We start from the raw sequence: 16,171 nt of genomic DNA on the forward strand, positions 1-16,171 counted from the left end.
ATTCCACCAGCAGAAGTTACAAAATGACATGTCTGACTCTGTCCATGGATACCTGTGATTGCATGTACCCTTAGCATGAACTTGAGAGCAAAGAAGACCACTCCCTGGGTTTAGGGAGAAGAGGCTGAAGCAGGCAGTACAGTGGTTTCCTAAGGTATCACAGTTGGGTAACCTATACACACAGGTCTACTGCCCAGGAACCACACTCTCCTCAGTTACACCCTCTGTAAACCATTCAGTTACTAAAGGTGTTTTGACTTCAATGCCCTTCAAACTGCCCTGTGTGCATGCCTGCTTTGAAGGAAGACCCTCTATTGAGGTTGCCCTATAGGAGGACTCTCGCAAGCCAGTCCTTACTTGGGATGGGTTCTGGGTCCAGAGCTGGGACTGCAGGAGACTGAGTACTGTCTTTCTTTTCTCCACTGTCTGCAGAAGCTGTTGAAGGAACAGCCTGGCAAGCTGGATTCCCAACTCGAACGGTCAGTTTCACAGTTGTCTTTGCCGTCTTCAGAAGGTTGATAAACTGGCCGGATATTGACGTGAAGGAGAACAGAATTCAAAGACAAATGAGAAAACATATACAAATAAAAGTCACCAGGATTGCTGCAGTCTCTTTTGTGTATTTGTGTGTGTATGCCTGTGTACATGTCTATGTGTGTGCAGGTTTGTGTGTGCACAGGTACATACATGTGGGCATGTCAAGGCCATTAGGTTTCTCAATGGCTTGAGGCTCACAGATCTGGCTGGGATGGATGTCCAGTGAGCCCCAGAGAATTTCTGGTTTATGTTTCCTCATCACAGGATTATAAAAGCTGGCACAGCACGATACCAGCTTTTTATTTCTCTTTCTCCTACTCCTCCTCTTCCTCCTTCTTTCAACATGGGATCTGACTAACCAACTCAGGTTCCTTATGTTTAAATATTTACTTATTTATTTACTATTTGGGATGTGTGTGTGTGTGTGTCTGTGTGTGCGCGCACACGCGTGTGCGTGTGCATGTGTGTGTGTGTGTGTGTGTGTGTGTATGTGTGTGTGTGCAATGTGTATGTAGGTGCCTATGGAGTTCATAAGAGGGCGTCAGGTCCCTTGGAGTGGAGTTAAAGGCAGTTGGGAGCTGCCTGACATGGGTGCTGTGAACAGAACTTACTAAAAGCACTCTTTACCACTGAACCATGACTCTAGCCCCACAGATTCAGACTCTTAGATACTCCATTGACTGAGCTACACCCCCCTGCTGCACCCAGACTCAGTGCTGCTGGGCTCTAACTCATCTTTTATCAAGGAAAAAGAGACAAATGATTTCCCTGTGGTTCCTGGAGAAGCCAAGAAAGAAATGCCTCCTCTAGTCCTTTAACTGTCCAATGAGATTATGGCTATGGTTAATTTCTACTCTCCTAGAATAGCTTTGTCAAGCTTCTTTATATTAGTATATTGGGGGAGTGGCTGCTGTGGATGATTGATTGATAAATAAAACACTGATTGGCCAGTAGCCAGGCAGGAAGTATAGGCGGGACTAGCAGAGAGGAGAATTGAGAGAACAGGAAGGCAGAGAGAGGGAGATGCCAGCCTGTCGTCCAGGGAGCATCATGTAAAGGCTGCAGGTAAAGCCACAGAACACGTGGCGACATATAGATTAACAGAAATGGGCTGAATATAAGAGTAAGAGCTAGACAATGGTAGGCCTGAGCTAATGGCTGAGCAGTTTAAAGAATAACATAAGCATCTGTATGTTTATTTTATAAGTGGGCTATGGGGCTGCCAGGGCTTGGCAGGACCCAGAGGGAAAAACTCTAGCTACAAGTGGCTTTCAACTTACTACATTTCTAATGAAGTCTGTCCATTCCCAGGATGGTAGATGATCACTACAATGCTAGATGACACAGAAAGCATTCTGCCTACTCTCTGATTCTGCAAGGGATCTGAAGCAGCTTCCACAAACTTCTACACACACACTGATGAGCACATGTTAAAGGTAGGACAGCAAACCCAGCAACAGTAAAGTCAAGACAAAGGCAAAGCAAAATCAGGTTTATAGGTTAAAGGACCCAAGCTTTAGTTGTTACAACTGAAAGATTTTAAAATAGCTTTAAGCTTCTTGGTGGCCAATGTAAAAATGAACTATACCCTAGAAGGGGTAGCAGAAAGATATCTCATCCCAAGGAAAACACAGCTTTTATTCTTGGCACTTATGTACAAATAGTACATAAGACTCAGACTCCAGATACAAAGAGCTGTTCAACACCCACAAATACCAGGCATGGAATGGCTGCATCTTCAAATCTATTTAATAACAATATACATGACAGCTACCTAAGGGTAAACATTCATAAGGAAAATACACCCTTATTCTCAACATGAAGTGAGCAACTATTCTGTATTTCCAGATTTCTCAAAAGAAAACAGAGGCAACATTTATCAAAAGTAACAATGAATACTAAATAATTTATCAGGCAGAATAATAATGTCATCGTGATTAGAAAAAGAGAAAACAAAAAGTGGGAGACCTGAGGAGAAACCTCTTTTTGGAAATAATAATCCATTTCACATATCTCTCCAGGCTTAATTCCTAGGCCTCCACTTGAGCCAGGCCAAAGGACGGGTTGGTAGTGCCACTGCACTACCAAACATACCTTCTCAACAGGACATCCAGCGACAACTTCGTCATCTACAGCCAAGATCTGATCTCCAGCTTTAAGCCGTCCATCCTACGGTGAAATGTGGAAGATCTGAGTCAATGTTTCTGAGCAATCCCCCCTTCCACCACTTCTCAGCAGCTAGAAAGTTAACGAGTGTCACCTTGGCTGCTCCCCCGTGCTCAGTTAGACTCTTGACGACGACTCCGCCGAGCGTGTCTTCCTCACTGATAGCAATACCCAAACCTCCTTGATCCTAGAGGAGTAAATGAAGATCAGGCAGGGAAGTCAAAGTGGATTTATTTCACTCAAATGTAAAGATATGGGGCTATCATGACCCAACACACCATCAACCTAAAGCTACAAATGCAGTTCAAAGTCTTTCTAATGACAGGAGCAATTCCTGCTGCAGGCTCTGCTGCAGAACCCTCAAGAGTCATTTCTCAAGAAAAGAGTCTTCATTTGCTGCAGAATGTGCATACTTGCCTGTGTGTGTAAACCATGACCCTAAACTGGCCAAGGCTACACAGCCAATACATCATATGGATCTGTATTTTTCAACATTAAAAAAATTCAGTACCAGTGGCTTTTACCTTCCTTTTTGACTACTTTTAAAATGGAGTGTTGAGCTTCTGTTCCAGCCAGAGCTAGTCACTTTTTGCATTATAGTTTTCACACAGAGAAGTTTCACACAAAGCGAGATGGAGAAAACGGCAAATTTGCACAGTCTCTCAGAAGCACACACGTGGAGCCACACTTGCCATCACAGAGTAGGTTACCGGCTTTGAATCTACCTTCTACCAAAGCATGTCACGTGATATCTTTAATGTTCCTACTTAAGGGGGGGAAATCTAAGGCTTGCTGTTTTCTGGTTCTCTTCGATCTGCGGTTCTGTAGGAAACCTGCTGCCATGGCAAGAGAACACTCAAGATGTGCCACAAGAAGAATGAGGATCTCTCATCTACATTTATTTATGGATATCACCTTGGAAGTAGAAGCAATTGCCACCCATAGTCCAAGCTTGCAGTGAGTGAGTGTGGCCATTCCTGTCTGTTTGTCAGGAACTATACAAGAGACTCTAAGCCTGATCACCCAGAGGATGTACTCCAAATTCCCCATTCACAGGAACTAAGATACAACAAATGCCTGTTTCATGTTCATTGGGGTTTGTGGTGACTTGTTATGTAAATGAAGGTGAGTAGCTTCAAAGATGTGAATTGAGTACCTTTAGTCAAGTCTATAATTGATTACCATTGTCACAGTCCCTGGCTGGAGTTCACAGGTGACCTGGGCTAGTAGTTACGATGGATCTTCTGACATTCGGAAAACAGGCACCCTTACCTCTACCCCATCACATGTAGAAGAGGTGGCACAGGCGCGAACTATGACTGGCAGCCCTTCGAGGGCTGTGAAGATCAGCTTTGGAGTCGGCAGACACTGTGCATGACTGCCCAGAAAGACCTGGCCCTTGATGACACTAGTTAGTCTTGGAGTCAATCACACTTGAAGACTAACCTGAATCCAAAAATCTTCTTTCATTAAGCCTGATGGAATTAATTTTCTCCTGTTCGTTACTATATGGCTTGTGGTTTTTGTTGTTGTTTGCAACAGGAATTCTAAAGGAGCAGTAAGCCAAATATTTGCATGCATATTATAACCTAACCCCACTAAGGACACTATAGAAATAAGTACACATACTGTAGACAAACTGTTTCAGAGAAGCAGGATGAAACGTACAAAAGGAGAGTGAGATGTGTGAGTGTGCATTTTCCTACCTAACTGTTAACTCTCCAGCTCACTTCTGCCACAGTCTGTGAAGTCCTTCCTCAGGAGGATAGATATAAGAAACACTGTCCTGAGCTAGTTTTAAAATGCCATCATGCTGTGTGATTCTGGAGAAGTCATGCAGTCACAGAGTTAGAAAACTGTCAACAAGGATTGCAGATGAGTCTGAACTGAACAAACTACCGTTATTATCAGAAAATGAAAGTTTTTCTGAAATTCTGAAGAAAAACCTGTAATTTTATTTGAGGATTTCCACTGTGTAAAATCATAGGAATGTGAAGGTGATTTCTGCCAATCATAGAATCTGCTGCTTGCTATGATGTATAGTTTTCTAGGGTAAAGAGTACTAAAAGTAAATTTTTGATCAAGGTTTTCTGATTAATTGAATTAGCATCACAGAAAGTAACTCTACTTTATTTTGTATGGAGTTTCTGCAATAGAACTGAAATGGCCTGTTATTAGGCTCACACTTGTACGCCAAGTTTTGAACAGGGGATGGACACAGTGGACCATTCAGGAACACCAGCGATGTGGCCTCAGGTAGGAAGAGAGCAGCAGTTAAAAGTGGGGCAGTTATGACATTCTTCCATTGTTACTAAGCAGTAAATATTATCATGACTAGTAAATGTCATAATGCACATTCCATTACATTTAAATTATATTTCAAGCAAACATAATTTGAAAATTTCTAGAGGGTTAAAGGACAAAGGACATGAGTCATCAGTGTTAGAAGGCTCTTGTGTCTTTACTTCACTGCATTTCAGTCCCATGTCATCTCAGAATGAGGCATGTGCAGGCTTAGCAGGATCTACCATTTATCATTTTTTAGCAAAGACCTCCAACGACACATTCTATAGGCCATTCAGAATTTCATAGGTTTAAAAATGTTCGTGAGAACAATTATGGAAACTTGGACCCTGACAAGTGCTTTATTTATTTCACTTACTCTTCAGAATAGTATCTCTACTATGAATGTGTAATCTCTCCCTTTTAGATAAGGAAAGAAAACCCAAAGAACTTAGTGACTTCAAAGTCACAAGTGAAATCCTGAAAATCATAATTTCATCTTTGTCTAGCTTATTTTAAAAGATTCTTAAATATTCTCCTTATTGCCTTTGGTAATTAATAAAAGAATACATTCCAGTTCCCTGATACTTTACTTTACAATAAAACTAAATAGTCAATGGAAGTTTTTGTGGACAAGGTATTGACATTGTCAAACGTCTTGGATTTTCAACAGATAGCATCATCAGAAAGGGAAGTACATAGAATAAGCATCTGTGAATGAATCCGCAGGAGAGGAAAGGGCAACGACAAAGCTGAGGATATAGCATGAAGGAATACTGCTCCAGATCTCATCCAACCCAACAATAACTGACTCGGGCAATCCCAACTTCAGAAGAAGACAGAAGAACATGAGCTTAAAGACTCATCTGAGACCTGTCAGGGTGTGAGATGGCATGTTGTGGACAAAGCAGGCTTCTGTCTACCTCATTACTAAGTGCCAGACAAAAGAAATGTTGACTGATCTGTTTGTCAATCAAAGTTTTTTAAAAGTTACTGAACAAAGGAGAAAGTAATGTAAACAAATATGAAATAACTCAACAAGTCAGGAAGAGAGAATACATGTCAGCAATGAGATATCTTTTATTCTTTCCTAACAACTATAATACCCAATAGTGGTGTGTGTGTGTGTGTGTGTGTGTGTGTGTGTGTGTGTGTGTGTGCATGTGTACACCAGGTAGTAGATACACTATGTGTATGTGTGTATTTATCACTATAACTACAGAGTGAGTACTATTTTTTATCCTTATTTTGGAGAGTACTATAGTTAGCTTTTTTGTTGCTGGGATAAGTATTTACCAAAGGGTTTATTTTATCTTACACTTCCAGGTACCAGTCCATATTCAAGGGAAGATGGGGCAAGAGCTCAAGGTAGGCCCCAGGCACTTGAGCAGGGGCTGCAGAAGAACAATGCTTGCCAGCTGGCTTTCCATAGTCTCCTCAGCTTCCTTTCTTACCAAGCAAGGACTGACTACCTGTTAGGAATGGTACTGCCCACAGAGGGCTGGGCTCTCTCACATCAATTATAAACTGAGAAAATGCACCAAAGATATGAACACAGACTGGTTTGTTGGAGGAAATTCTTCAGTTGAGGTTCCCTCTTCAAAATTTGGCAGAAACCAACCAGCACAACTACTTGTCAACTTGACTCACAAACACACCACTATTAAACCATAACATCTTCTTTCTTGCTTATTCTCAAGATCTCATGTAATTTTGCAATTTTAAATAAGGTATAATTTTTAAAACCCCACAATCTTTAAAACTTTCAAAACTTTGGAAGTCCAAGGTCTCTTTAAACATCTAAAGTCTTTCTTTTTTTTTTTTTTTTGGTTTTTCGAGACAGGGTTTCTCTGTGTAGCTTTGCGCCTTTCCTGGATCTCACTCTATAGACCAGGCTGGCCTCGAACTCACAGAGATCCGCCTGGCTCTGCCTCCCAAGTGCTGGGATTAAAAAACATCTAAAATCTTTTAACTGTGAGCTCCTACGAGGTAAAAAAAATCAACTTTCATAGTTTGTTATGCCAGGAGAGAAGACCCAAAGCACAGTAACAATGAAAACAAAGTGAAACCAAACTTCGAAACAGTGCAAATAGCTCAGTGGCCAACATCTTGCACTCATTCATGATCTTCTGGACTCCAACAGGCCCTGCTCTCTAGCTCTGCCATCCATAGCACATGGGGCTCATCTCCTAGGTTCACTCCACCATTCCACGCCTCCTGGTCCATTCCACGCCTCCCGCTGTCATCAGCAGTCCTCTCACAGTCCTGGCGTTTCCCACTTAGGCCGGGTGTTCACCAGTGGCGTCCCCTGGTGCCAGGCTTCAGCTGCTCTCCACCAATCACTTGAGTCCTGCGATCTCAACGGCAACCGAGGCTTCAACTTCACCGAGAGCCCATCCTGGGCTCTCTTCAGGGACTCTGACTCTGTGCCACGGTGGCGAGCCTCAGCTTCTCTCCATGACTTCCCTTAATCCTTTGACCTCAACTGCAGCTGAGGATGCACATTCACTAATGGCCACATGGCCCATGGTGCCCAGCCTCAGCTTCTCTCTAGAACTCCTTCAGTCTTGGGGGTCTCCATTGAAGCTAAGGCTGCACCTTCACCAATGGCCTCTCCTAGCCTTCCCTAATGCCAAGCCACAGCTCCTATTTATGATCACTTCAATCCTGTAACTTTCATGCCATGAAAATCAGTGACACATGGGTGACTGTGACACACTACCAAGTTTGGCGACCAGCTTCAGATGCAGCCTTGGCCACCTCTGGAGCACAGCTTCTGCAGGATGAAACTGAGGAAATACTCCCTGGAGATATCACCAGCTTTTCAAATCCAAAGCTCTAAAACGTTACAATCCTCTCAAAAAATGGTATGGTCAGATTCGTCACAGCAACACCCCACATTTCTAATACTGCTATTGATTGTAAATGACAGGATCTAGAATTACCTTGAAGACAGACCTCAAGACATTCCTGTGCAATATCACCTGGATAAGGTTAGCCACTATGCATACTTGTTAGGGATTATATATATATATGGCTAATTAGAGGTGGCAATGCCCACCTTAACTGCAGGTGGCACCATTCCACAGGTCAGTATCCTAGACTGAATGAAAAGGAGAAACTAAACTGAGTGTCAACATTATTTCTCTTTGCTTCCTGACTACAGATGCAATATGGCCATTTGTTTCCTCAAACTCATACTGCCATGATTCACTTGTGATGACAGACTGTACCCCTGAAATGTGAGCCAAAATAAACCCATTTTTCCTTAAGTTGCTTTTGTCAGAGTAGTTAATACAAAGAAGCCATGTGCTGAATTAGGAATCTGCCCTAGGTAACAGTGCCTGCCACAGCTAGTTATTGAGGGCTACGTCCAGGGTTCTGCTCCAAGTGGTCTGGCTCTCAGTCTGTGTTCTCAACTGCTGTCCTGTTGTGTGCATGATTCATTCACCATGCTCATTCTCTAGTAGTCTTTGGCACTTTTTATTCTAGCATACACTAAGCATTAGGAAATCAATTGGAATTGCTATAAAAGGTCATATGAGACATTTACCATATTTTCAACTTTTCCACAGATAAACATAAACCAAAAAAAAAATCATTCATACCAAAATTTCAGCATGCATTTTAAGTGCTTCCTAATAAACTATAATTAAACTATAGGTATATAATTATACTATTAAACAGTGTTTTTGGTATTTACAGATTTAAAACAAACTAAGCCCTGAAATCTGGACAGGAACACAGAGCACATAATCACTCTGACACAGCACCAGGAGGGATTGTAATTAAAATGTATGAGGAAAAGCTTTTAATGACTTCTGTTCTGTTCCTTCTGTCTAAAACAAAACAATTAGTAATAAAAACTTCTTTTTTATACCCATGATAAGACCTCCCAGCAGCTGTGGCTGCCTGTACATAACCAAGCATTCTTGCACTGGTGATGGTGGTGGTGAGCCCGTGACATCTGACAGCTTAAGGGTGTTGCCCCAGTAGGACAACTGTGCTCCACTGGACTGTCCCACGCCCAGGAGGATTTGGGCAGCACAAACTGGCGAGGGAAGACAGGACATGAAGTTGGGAAGGGCTGGGAAGTGCTTGGAGGAGTTGGAGGGAAATGTTTTGATATATCCTGTGTACATATGACATACTCAAAAATTTAATAAAAATATTATATTAAAAAAGACTGCACCAGCCCACCTTTGTATAGGTTTTTTTCTTTATAAAAAGAAACAAAATCAATATAGTCATATTTTTCTAATATTCTGGCTGTGTGCTAGAAATTATGCTATTATATAAGTACTTCATCATTTAATCTTCATGGCTGACTAAGACAAAAGTACTATTATTATCTCCAAATTATATGGGAGGAAACTAATGGAACAAAGCTCTTCTCTGATGAAGCACAGCCTCTGCCCTGATGGTACGATCCAGGCTCACAGCATCAAACCTCAGTGCCTCCTGGCTGGAGGAAATGGACCACTCCAGCCCCCCATGTTGGCAGCATTTCCTGCACAGGACCTTCTGCCTTACCTTGCTTCCTTCACCTCCTATGCCTGAGCCACTCCTCATATCCCTCAAATCCACCTGCTTTTCAAGGGCTTGTAGTAGGTGAAAACATGTGTTTCTTTTCAGCAAACTACTTCTGTATTTGAACCTGAAAGTGAGACCTTTTCCAGGCGAACACCTCACTAAGCACCAGCCTATCAGCTGAACTTCTAGTTATTTTAGTTTTATAAACTTGTTTCTTCATTGTTGTGTTCACTAAGCAGCATCACAGTAAACGAATCAAGGAGAGACTGCAAATTTCACCCTCTTGAGTAACACTAAAATCAGGAAAAGCTGGGCCACAGTAAAGGACCATTAGCACAGTAGTTCTCAGGCTTTACTGTGCATGCAGTCACAGTGGCTTACTAAAGCAGATTTCCAGGCTCACCCCAGAAGTCTTCACTCACAGGAAGCTCTGGGTGCATCCAAAACCTGCATCTCTAACAAGACCCCAGATGGTGCAGATGCTGCTCCCTAGAGACCATACTTCAGGGAGCCAGAGAACAGGACCAGTGTGTAAGGGTACTCAATCATTTAAGGCCCAGTCAAAGCAGATGTACCTTGGGAAGTTCCAGGTGATACACATTTGTAAGTGAACTGAGGTCCACAGCTGCAGCAGAAGTAGTAACACTTGGTTCCACCTGACAAAGAAAAATGTCCAAAAGGTAATTGTTAGGTATATATGTTTGTTTAAATGTAAGAACCACTTAATCAAAATTATTTCATGTTATTTATTTTAATATCTGATGGTAGTTATGTGTGTTTTATATTAAAATACTTGGGAGATGTAATTGGACAGTAATTGTTTTTGGAGCACAGCACACTCAGATGGCTTGGATGTTTGCTTGGGTTTACTCCATAATGGAGTCCAGCAGCAGCCTGCTCTCTGACTGAAAGGGTACCATGCATTATTCTTTTTCCACAAGTTGTAATAGGTATTCAGAAAGTATTAAATAGTTTAAAAATCATTAAGCTACAATATTTAAGGGGCACAGTTGGTGCAGTATGAAAATACACGTTTGCCAGCTATAACTTTATAACTTACCTAACTTAGGTCCTATGAGGAAGCAGCCTGAAGCAGACTATCATTTCCTTACCCATCTTATGTGTGAATAAGTCCCCTTGCTCAAACTTGAAGGAAGAATGAATCCTGCCCTCACCACTGGTGCACCCCATGGTTCCTCTAATTCTAAGCTCTTCTGTCTGCCATCTCCTTTTATTGTTCGTAGACACAAATCCAAAGATTTCTCAATTCAAACAAAAGCCACCGCCCACACGTAATTCTCTGTGACCCTCTAGCTTCTGCTCTCCGTCTTTGTGTCATCTGCTTTCCTGTCGTCACCTAGCTGTAGATTCAAGGGGCCTCTCTCGCTACCTTGTTCTTGGCCTTCTCTGCCGCACCTCCGGCTATGGGGTCCACTTTGTTCTCCTCCTGCACAAGGGCCTACTGGCTCTTTCCCCCTTTGTAATTTCATTTTCACCTTCTTCCTTAGTGTTCACATCGCACAGTCTGCCCCTTGCTCTCTTCTCTTGCAATGTTCTTTGTAAGTCCGCATTTTCAGGGCCAACAAATGCAATATGCTCTGTGGGGAGTTGTCTCTGAACTCCACACCACATATCTGAATGTACACTTTAGCAGCCTTCCCAACCTGCAGCCTGGTCAATGATGCAAGCCGAAAAAGCCACGGCTCAAGTAGTCCACGAACGTATACCACTCCCTAACAGGAAGCCTGAGGTAGCCAGTGGGATGGTTATGAAAATGTCAGCTCTTCCTGCGGAGGTTCCCAGTTAGTGAAGTCCAGTATATGGAAGAAAGCCTGTACTTCCTTCTAAAATCACCGTTTCATTCTTTACCCAAACCATCCAACTGCTGTGGGATGGTCTGTATGTCAAATGTGTTGCTGATTGGTCAATAAATAAATCAGTGATTGGCCAGTGGCCAGGCAGGAAGTATAGGCGGGACTAACAGAGAGGAGAACTGAGAGAACAGGAAGCTGGGTGAGGGAGACACTGCCAGCCGCCACCATGACAAGCCGCATGTGAAGATCCCGGTAAGCCACGAGCCATGTGGCAAGGTATAGATTTATGGAAATGGATTAATTTAAGCTGTAAGAACAGTTAACGAGAAGCCTGCCATGGCCATACAGTTTGTAACCAATGTAAGTCTCTGTGCTTACTTGTTTGGGTCTGAGCAGTTGTGGGACTGGCGGGCGACAAAGATTTGTCCTGACTGTGAGCAAGGCAGGAAAACTCTAGCTACATCCAACTATTCAAGAAATGTCTATTAAATGAAAACTTCCCAACTCTTTTCTCAATGAGTACATTTGTGTGGGCATGAGTATTACTGGAGTGGGTCTAAAATCTCTGCTGTGGCCCCTTCTTCCCTGTATTTTCTCCTGAATTGCTTCTGTTTCTGTAATTCTTTGAACTTCATTCCTTTGCCCTGAAATGCCTAATAGTAAGATTTTGAAAATATAACTATCACTCATTTATGTGGAGGGCACAAGGTCCTCATGCTCACAGATAAGGAATGTTGGGAAACCAGGAATGCTGAGCATGCAGACTTGTCTCTTCCATGGAAGGGAGCTGTATGCATATTTTATGCCCAGAAAGCTGAGAGTGGATGTTGATAATAGTCTTGTAATCTGTGCTGGCTGTAGGACCTGCCCACAGCTGAATCCCACGCCACCACCTCCAGACAATTGTTTATCCCAAATTCTTCCCCCCTACATCTTTATCTTGAGTATTGCTTCTCATTCAACAGAATCCATCCTCAGGGGAGATGTCGCATGTACTTTATAGCCCAGTGACCTCTATGCTATCTTGGTCCAAGACTACACCAGATCCTAGGCCCTTAAGGTGAGCTATAAAACCCACTTCATGGTAGAAGTCACACGTGTTTTGCAAGAGTTTTGATGGAGTCACATTTTAAGCTTTATTTTGTACATGGGGCTGAGATAACTGTTATCAGGACATTTTTTTTCCCCAAAATTGCACTGTACTTGAATATGTCTAAAATGAACTGGCTGGGGTCAGACCCCAGAAGTTTGAACCAGCCCAGCTAAGTTGTGTTAAACTGGGTTTCCTGCTAGTCTCTCACAGTTCCTTTCTCTGGCAGCTTGCAGGGACCCCCACCCATTGAAAACAGAACTTTCATGATGATGGGAGTTGAAATGGATGGTCTTCCAGTGGTTCTCAAGGTCTGAGCATGTCTCCTTTTTCCATGACCCTTTCCTGCACTCCACATCACTGCCTTCACACCATTCCTTAATGCTGTTTGCAGTTTTCAGGTTAGGTAGCCATGGAGTGCGTGCTCTTCCTTAGCCTATGTATTCTATCCAAAGTACCTTTGTCCCCTAATCCCCCACCATATTCTTCACATGTAACTTCTCCACAGTGTCTCTCCAGAGCAGAACAGACCACTCTTTCCCTCTTACTGCTGCGTATGCAGGCTCTTCAGGTGCCTTTACAAAAGTCTTATGCTGTTTGGTGGTAGCAACCTGAACATTATGATCATAGCTTATCTTTGACTCCCTGTAATGCTCTACAATGGTTAGCTAAATTAATTAGGTGTATCAATCAAATCTTCCTAGACAAACAAACATATTACAGATACCTCCTTATTTTGAGAACTTTCTGAGAGAGAAGGCAGAGGGTCTGCTGCATTTCCAGGACATACAGCCATCTGGTTCACTGCATCTTCATTTCTAAAACAATGTAAGAATGCATCAGTCCATCATATCATGATATCATTCTTATCCTCTATTTTGAAGAGTCATAAAGATTATTAGGAACAAATTCTCTACCCCCAAGGTCTTAGATCCCAGCTTAACATATATGTGTATGTATGTATATGAAAATAATTCAGAGGTAAAATACTAAGTATTTAGCAAACCAAACAGAAAACGCTCACCTGATAAAAATAATTTTTACTTTAGATGGAGCACATTTAATGATTGATGAAGCATTTTGATGACTTCTGCCATATAATATTTGGCCATTGATCTACAAGGAATAAGTATCATTAGTTGAACCTAAATCTCTTCATCTCTTTAGCTTTTATCATCTTGTCTAGCTAATAAAAAGTGAATTGCTCTCTTTATCGTATTATACAAATTTTTACTCTCTAGAACGCAAACCAAAATTTGGATGACGAAATACAGAAGATCTCATGTTTAAAGCTAACTTTAAGGTGACACATATGAACTCTGATATCCCTGGGCAATTTGTAGAAACATCATGTTGACCAAAGGAGGAGAGAAGACAGTGAACTTCCTGACAGACAAGGGTTCTGTGGCTTGCAAAGACCACCTGGGTAAGCCAGCCCACTGTCACATCTCTCAATTGGTCTTAAGAAGCGTGTCTTGGGAAACAGGGAATTTACATTCACGCCAGGGAGGCTCAGGGCACAGCAGCAGACTGTCTATAAGCAGCTCAACACTCTAGAGAAATGAATCTGCCTGCCCAGGTGTCCAGTCACTGAGACACTGCGACCAGAGCTAGTCCAGACAGCAGAGATCCACAAATAAGTGGACGAGCACCGAGGTAGTGTGAAGTCATGCTGATCCTACATCAGGAGGCAAGGGAAACGCAAAGTCTGAACACTATAAAGTATGGTCTGTAGAACTATTTTGTTTGGCAGGCCTAGTTACTGCTTACATTATCCTTGGCCTCATCTCACCTCACCCCCAATACTTATTTCATTACGGATTCAACCTCCAGAATGTCTACTGGGTCAGCATCATTACTGGGGAATGCTTGGTCATTTGGCATTTCAAAAACTCCTAATAAAAACAAAGCACACACACAAAAATGTTTTTGAAGTGTGATTTTTATTACTATCTTGGGGCAAAAACTGTTTCTGGTGCTGCAGAGTCATGACCTTTAATGTGAGTTACTGGGACACAAACTATGTTGTAGAGATTTGGTGTAGAGCCAAACTTGCTGCATTGCATCAATTTTATTAGGCAATGGATGGTTTTGTTAGTCACTCCACAGTGTCTGGGCGACTTTCTGGAAACTGTACTGATGAAGCCAAGAGCAAATTCAAAACTGTCTACCAGCACCTACCTCGAGAAGCTCATCAGCAATCTGCAGTCGTCCATCTCTTCCTGCTGCTCCAGTGGGATCAATCCCCACTATAAACACACTCATTCTGGTTCGGTCTTTGTTTCCGGCAAGACTTAGACCCAAACCGCTATGACCTTTCTCCAGCTCAATCATGTGGAGCTGGCCAGTCAGGGTTCCATAACGCTCTTGGATATTTTCTACAGGCAACAACAAATGCATTTATAATTAACTGACAGCCAAATGCTTTACTATAAAAGCTTATTTAGATTTTTCTTTAAGGGATATTATTTGCTTAAAAATGATTTCTTGGCAGTTAAAAGTTAGACAGACTGGCTGCCTGGGTTTGTTTCCCCAGAATAACTAAGCTCAGGGAGATTTTGTTGTATTGAGGGTGTACACAACATAATGTCAGACTAACCAGTTCACCTTGGTGGCACTGAGTCCAACAGAAGTGATTCTAATTTATAAACTCTCAGAAGACTATGATTAAACCAGAGAAATCAATCGATCACTTGGAGAGGAGAGCAGAGCTAAAGTACCCAGAATACTTTTGTTTATGGTCAGTGGAATCTTCTCCAACAGAAGAAAACCTGTACTATCTGTCACATCATGCTGGGCAACTACTCAGAAGGAAGACAGTGGGCTTCCCTGGTGTACAGAGCCATCAGGCCAGGAGAAGTCAACCTGTGAATCCCAGCTTGAAGCAATCTGCCCTGACTACATGATACCAGATCTCTTGCTCAAGTTTGTCTACCCACTTCAATCTGAGAGTGTATGGCTCCATGTAGGTGCCCAACGCAAAAGCTCATGCCAATGTCACCCGATAAGCCCAGCCCTGTTGCCTATGACAGTGAATCATCTTAGGAGCCCGGCCCCAGTGAGCAAGTCAACCATCCCACAAGATTAGTCATAAGTTCTGATTTTAGGCCATTATGTTTTGTGGTACCTGATTTCAGAAACAACAAACTACCTGTAAGATCAGATAATTTTGATTAAGTGGTCACATTTGACAAGTCATCTCTTAGAAAAGTCCTACAGGGCTAGTGACCTGCACTTACGTTGATTCTTTCCTACATTGGTTAAATAAACATCTCTGCAAACCTTTCACAATTAACCAGGGTAACTTTCACATTCTATGCTTTCTAAAGTATGTATACTGCATACTTCTTAAAGCAAATAATTGGGTTTTTAAAATGAAACTTTTTGAGTGCTGGAGAGATGGCTCCATGCTAAGAGCATTTGTTGCTCTTTCAAAGACCCCATGTTCAGTTCCCAGCACCTACAGAGTGCCTCACACCTACCCCTAACTCCAGCCCCAGAGGATCTGAGGCCCTCTTAGGATCCATCACCCAGGGCTCCAGCAACATATGTGGTGCATACACATGCATTCAGTCAAACAAATAAATCTAAAACAATTTTTTAAATGAAACTTTTAAACTTGATGACACATTCATGACTTCTGGCTCAATTCTGAGATGGGGCACTGTATCAGCATTCCACACATACTACCTAATATAATATTAGTAGCCTGAGAGACCTGCATTCAAAACTTGAGACCACTTCGCAG

The 16,171-nt window shown here is 42.3% G+C and overlaps 1 protein-coding gene across 1 annotated transcript in view; it reads right to left on the bottom strand.

Moving 5' to 3' along the window:
- Positions 1–16,171, bottom strand: part of Mpdz (multiple PDZ domain crumbs cell polarity complex component) — a 162,149-nt gene that overhangs the window by 17,244 nt on the left and 128,734 nt on the right. Inside the window, exons 29-35 of the mRNA XM_059254482.1 lie at positions 14,605–14,801; positions 13,448–13,539; positions 13,151–13,241; positions 10,095–10,175; positions 2,798–2,890; positions 2,632–2,706; positions 358–523 (exon numbers count right to left, since the gene is read on the bottom strand). Of these exons, the coding sequence (XP_059110465.1) occupies positions 358–523; positions 2,632–2,706; positions 2,798–2,890; positions 10,095–10,175; positions 13,151–13,241; positions 13,448–13,539; positions 14,605–14,801 (795 nt within the window). The remainder of the gene's footprint in view (positions 1–357; positions 524–2,631; positions 2,707–2,797; positions 2,891–10,094; positions 10,176–13,150; positions 13,242–13,447; positions 13,540–14,604; positions 14,802–16,171) is intronic.

The sequence above is a fragment of the Peromyscus eremicus genome, chromosome 2 (assembly GCF_949786415.1).
Source record: "Peromyscus eremicus chromosome 2, PerEre_H2_v1, whole genome shotgun sequence".
Classification (NCBI taxonomy): Eukaryota; Metazoa; Chordata; class Mammalia; order Rodentia; family Cricetidae; genus Peromyscus; species Peromyscus eremicus.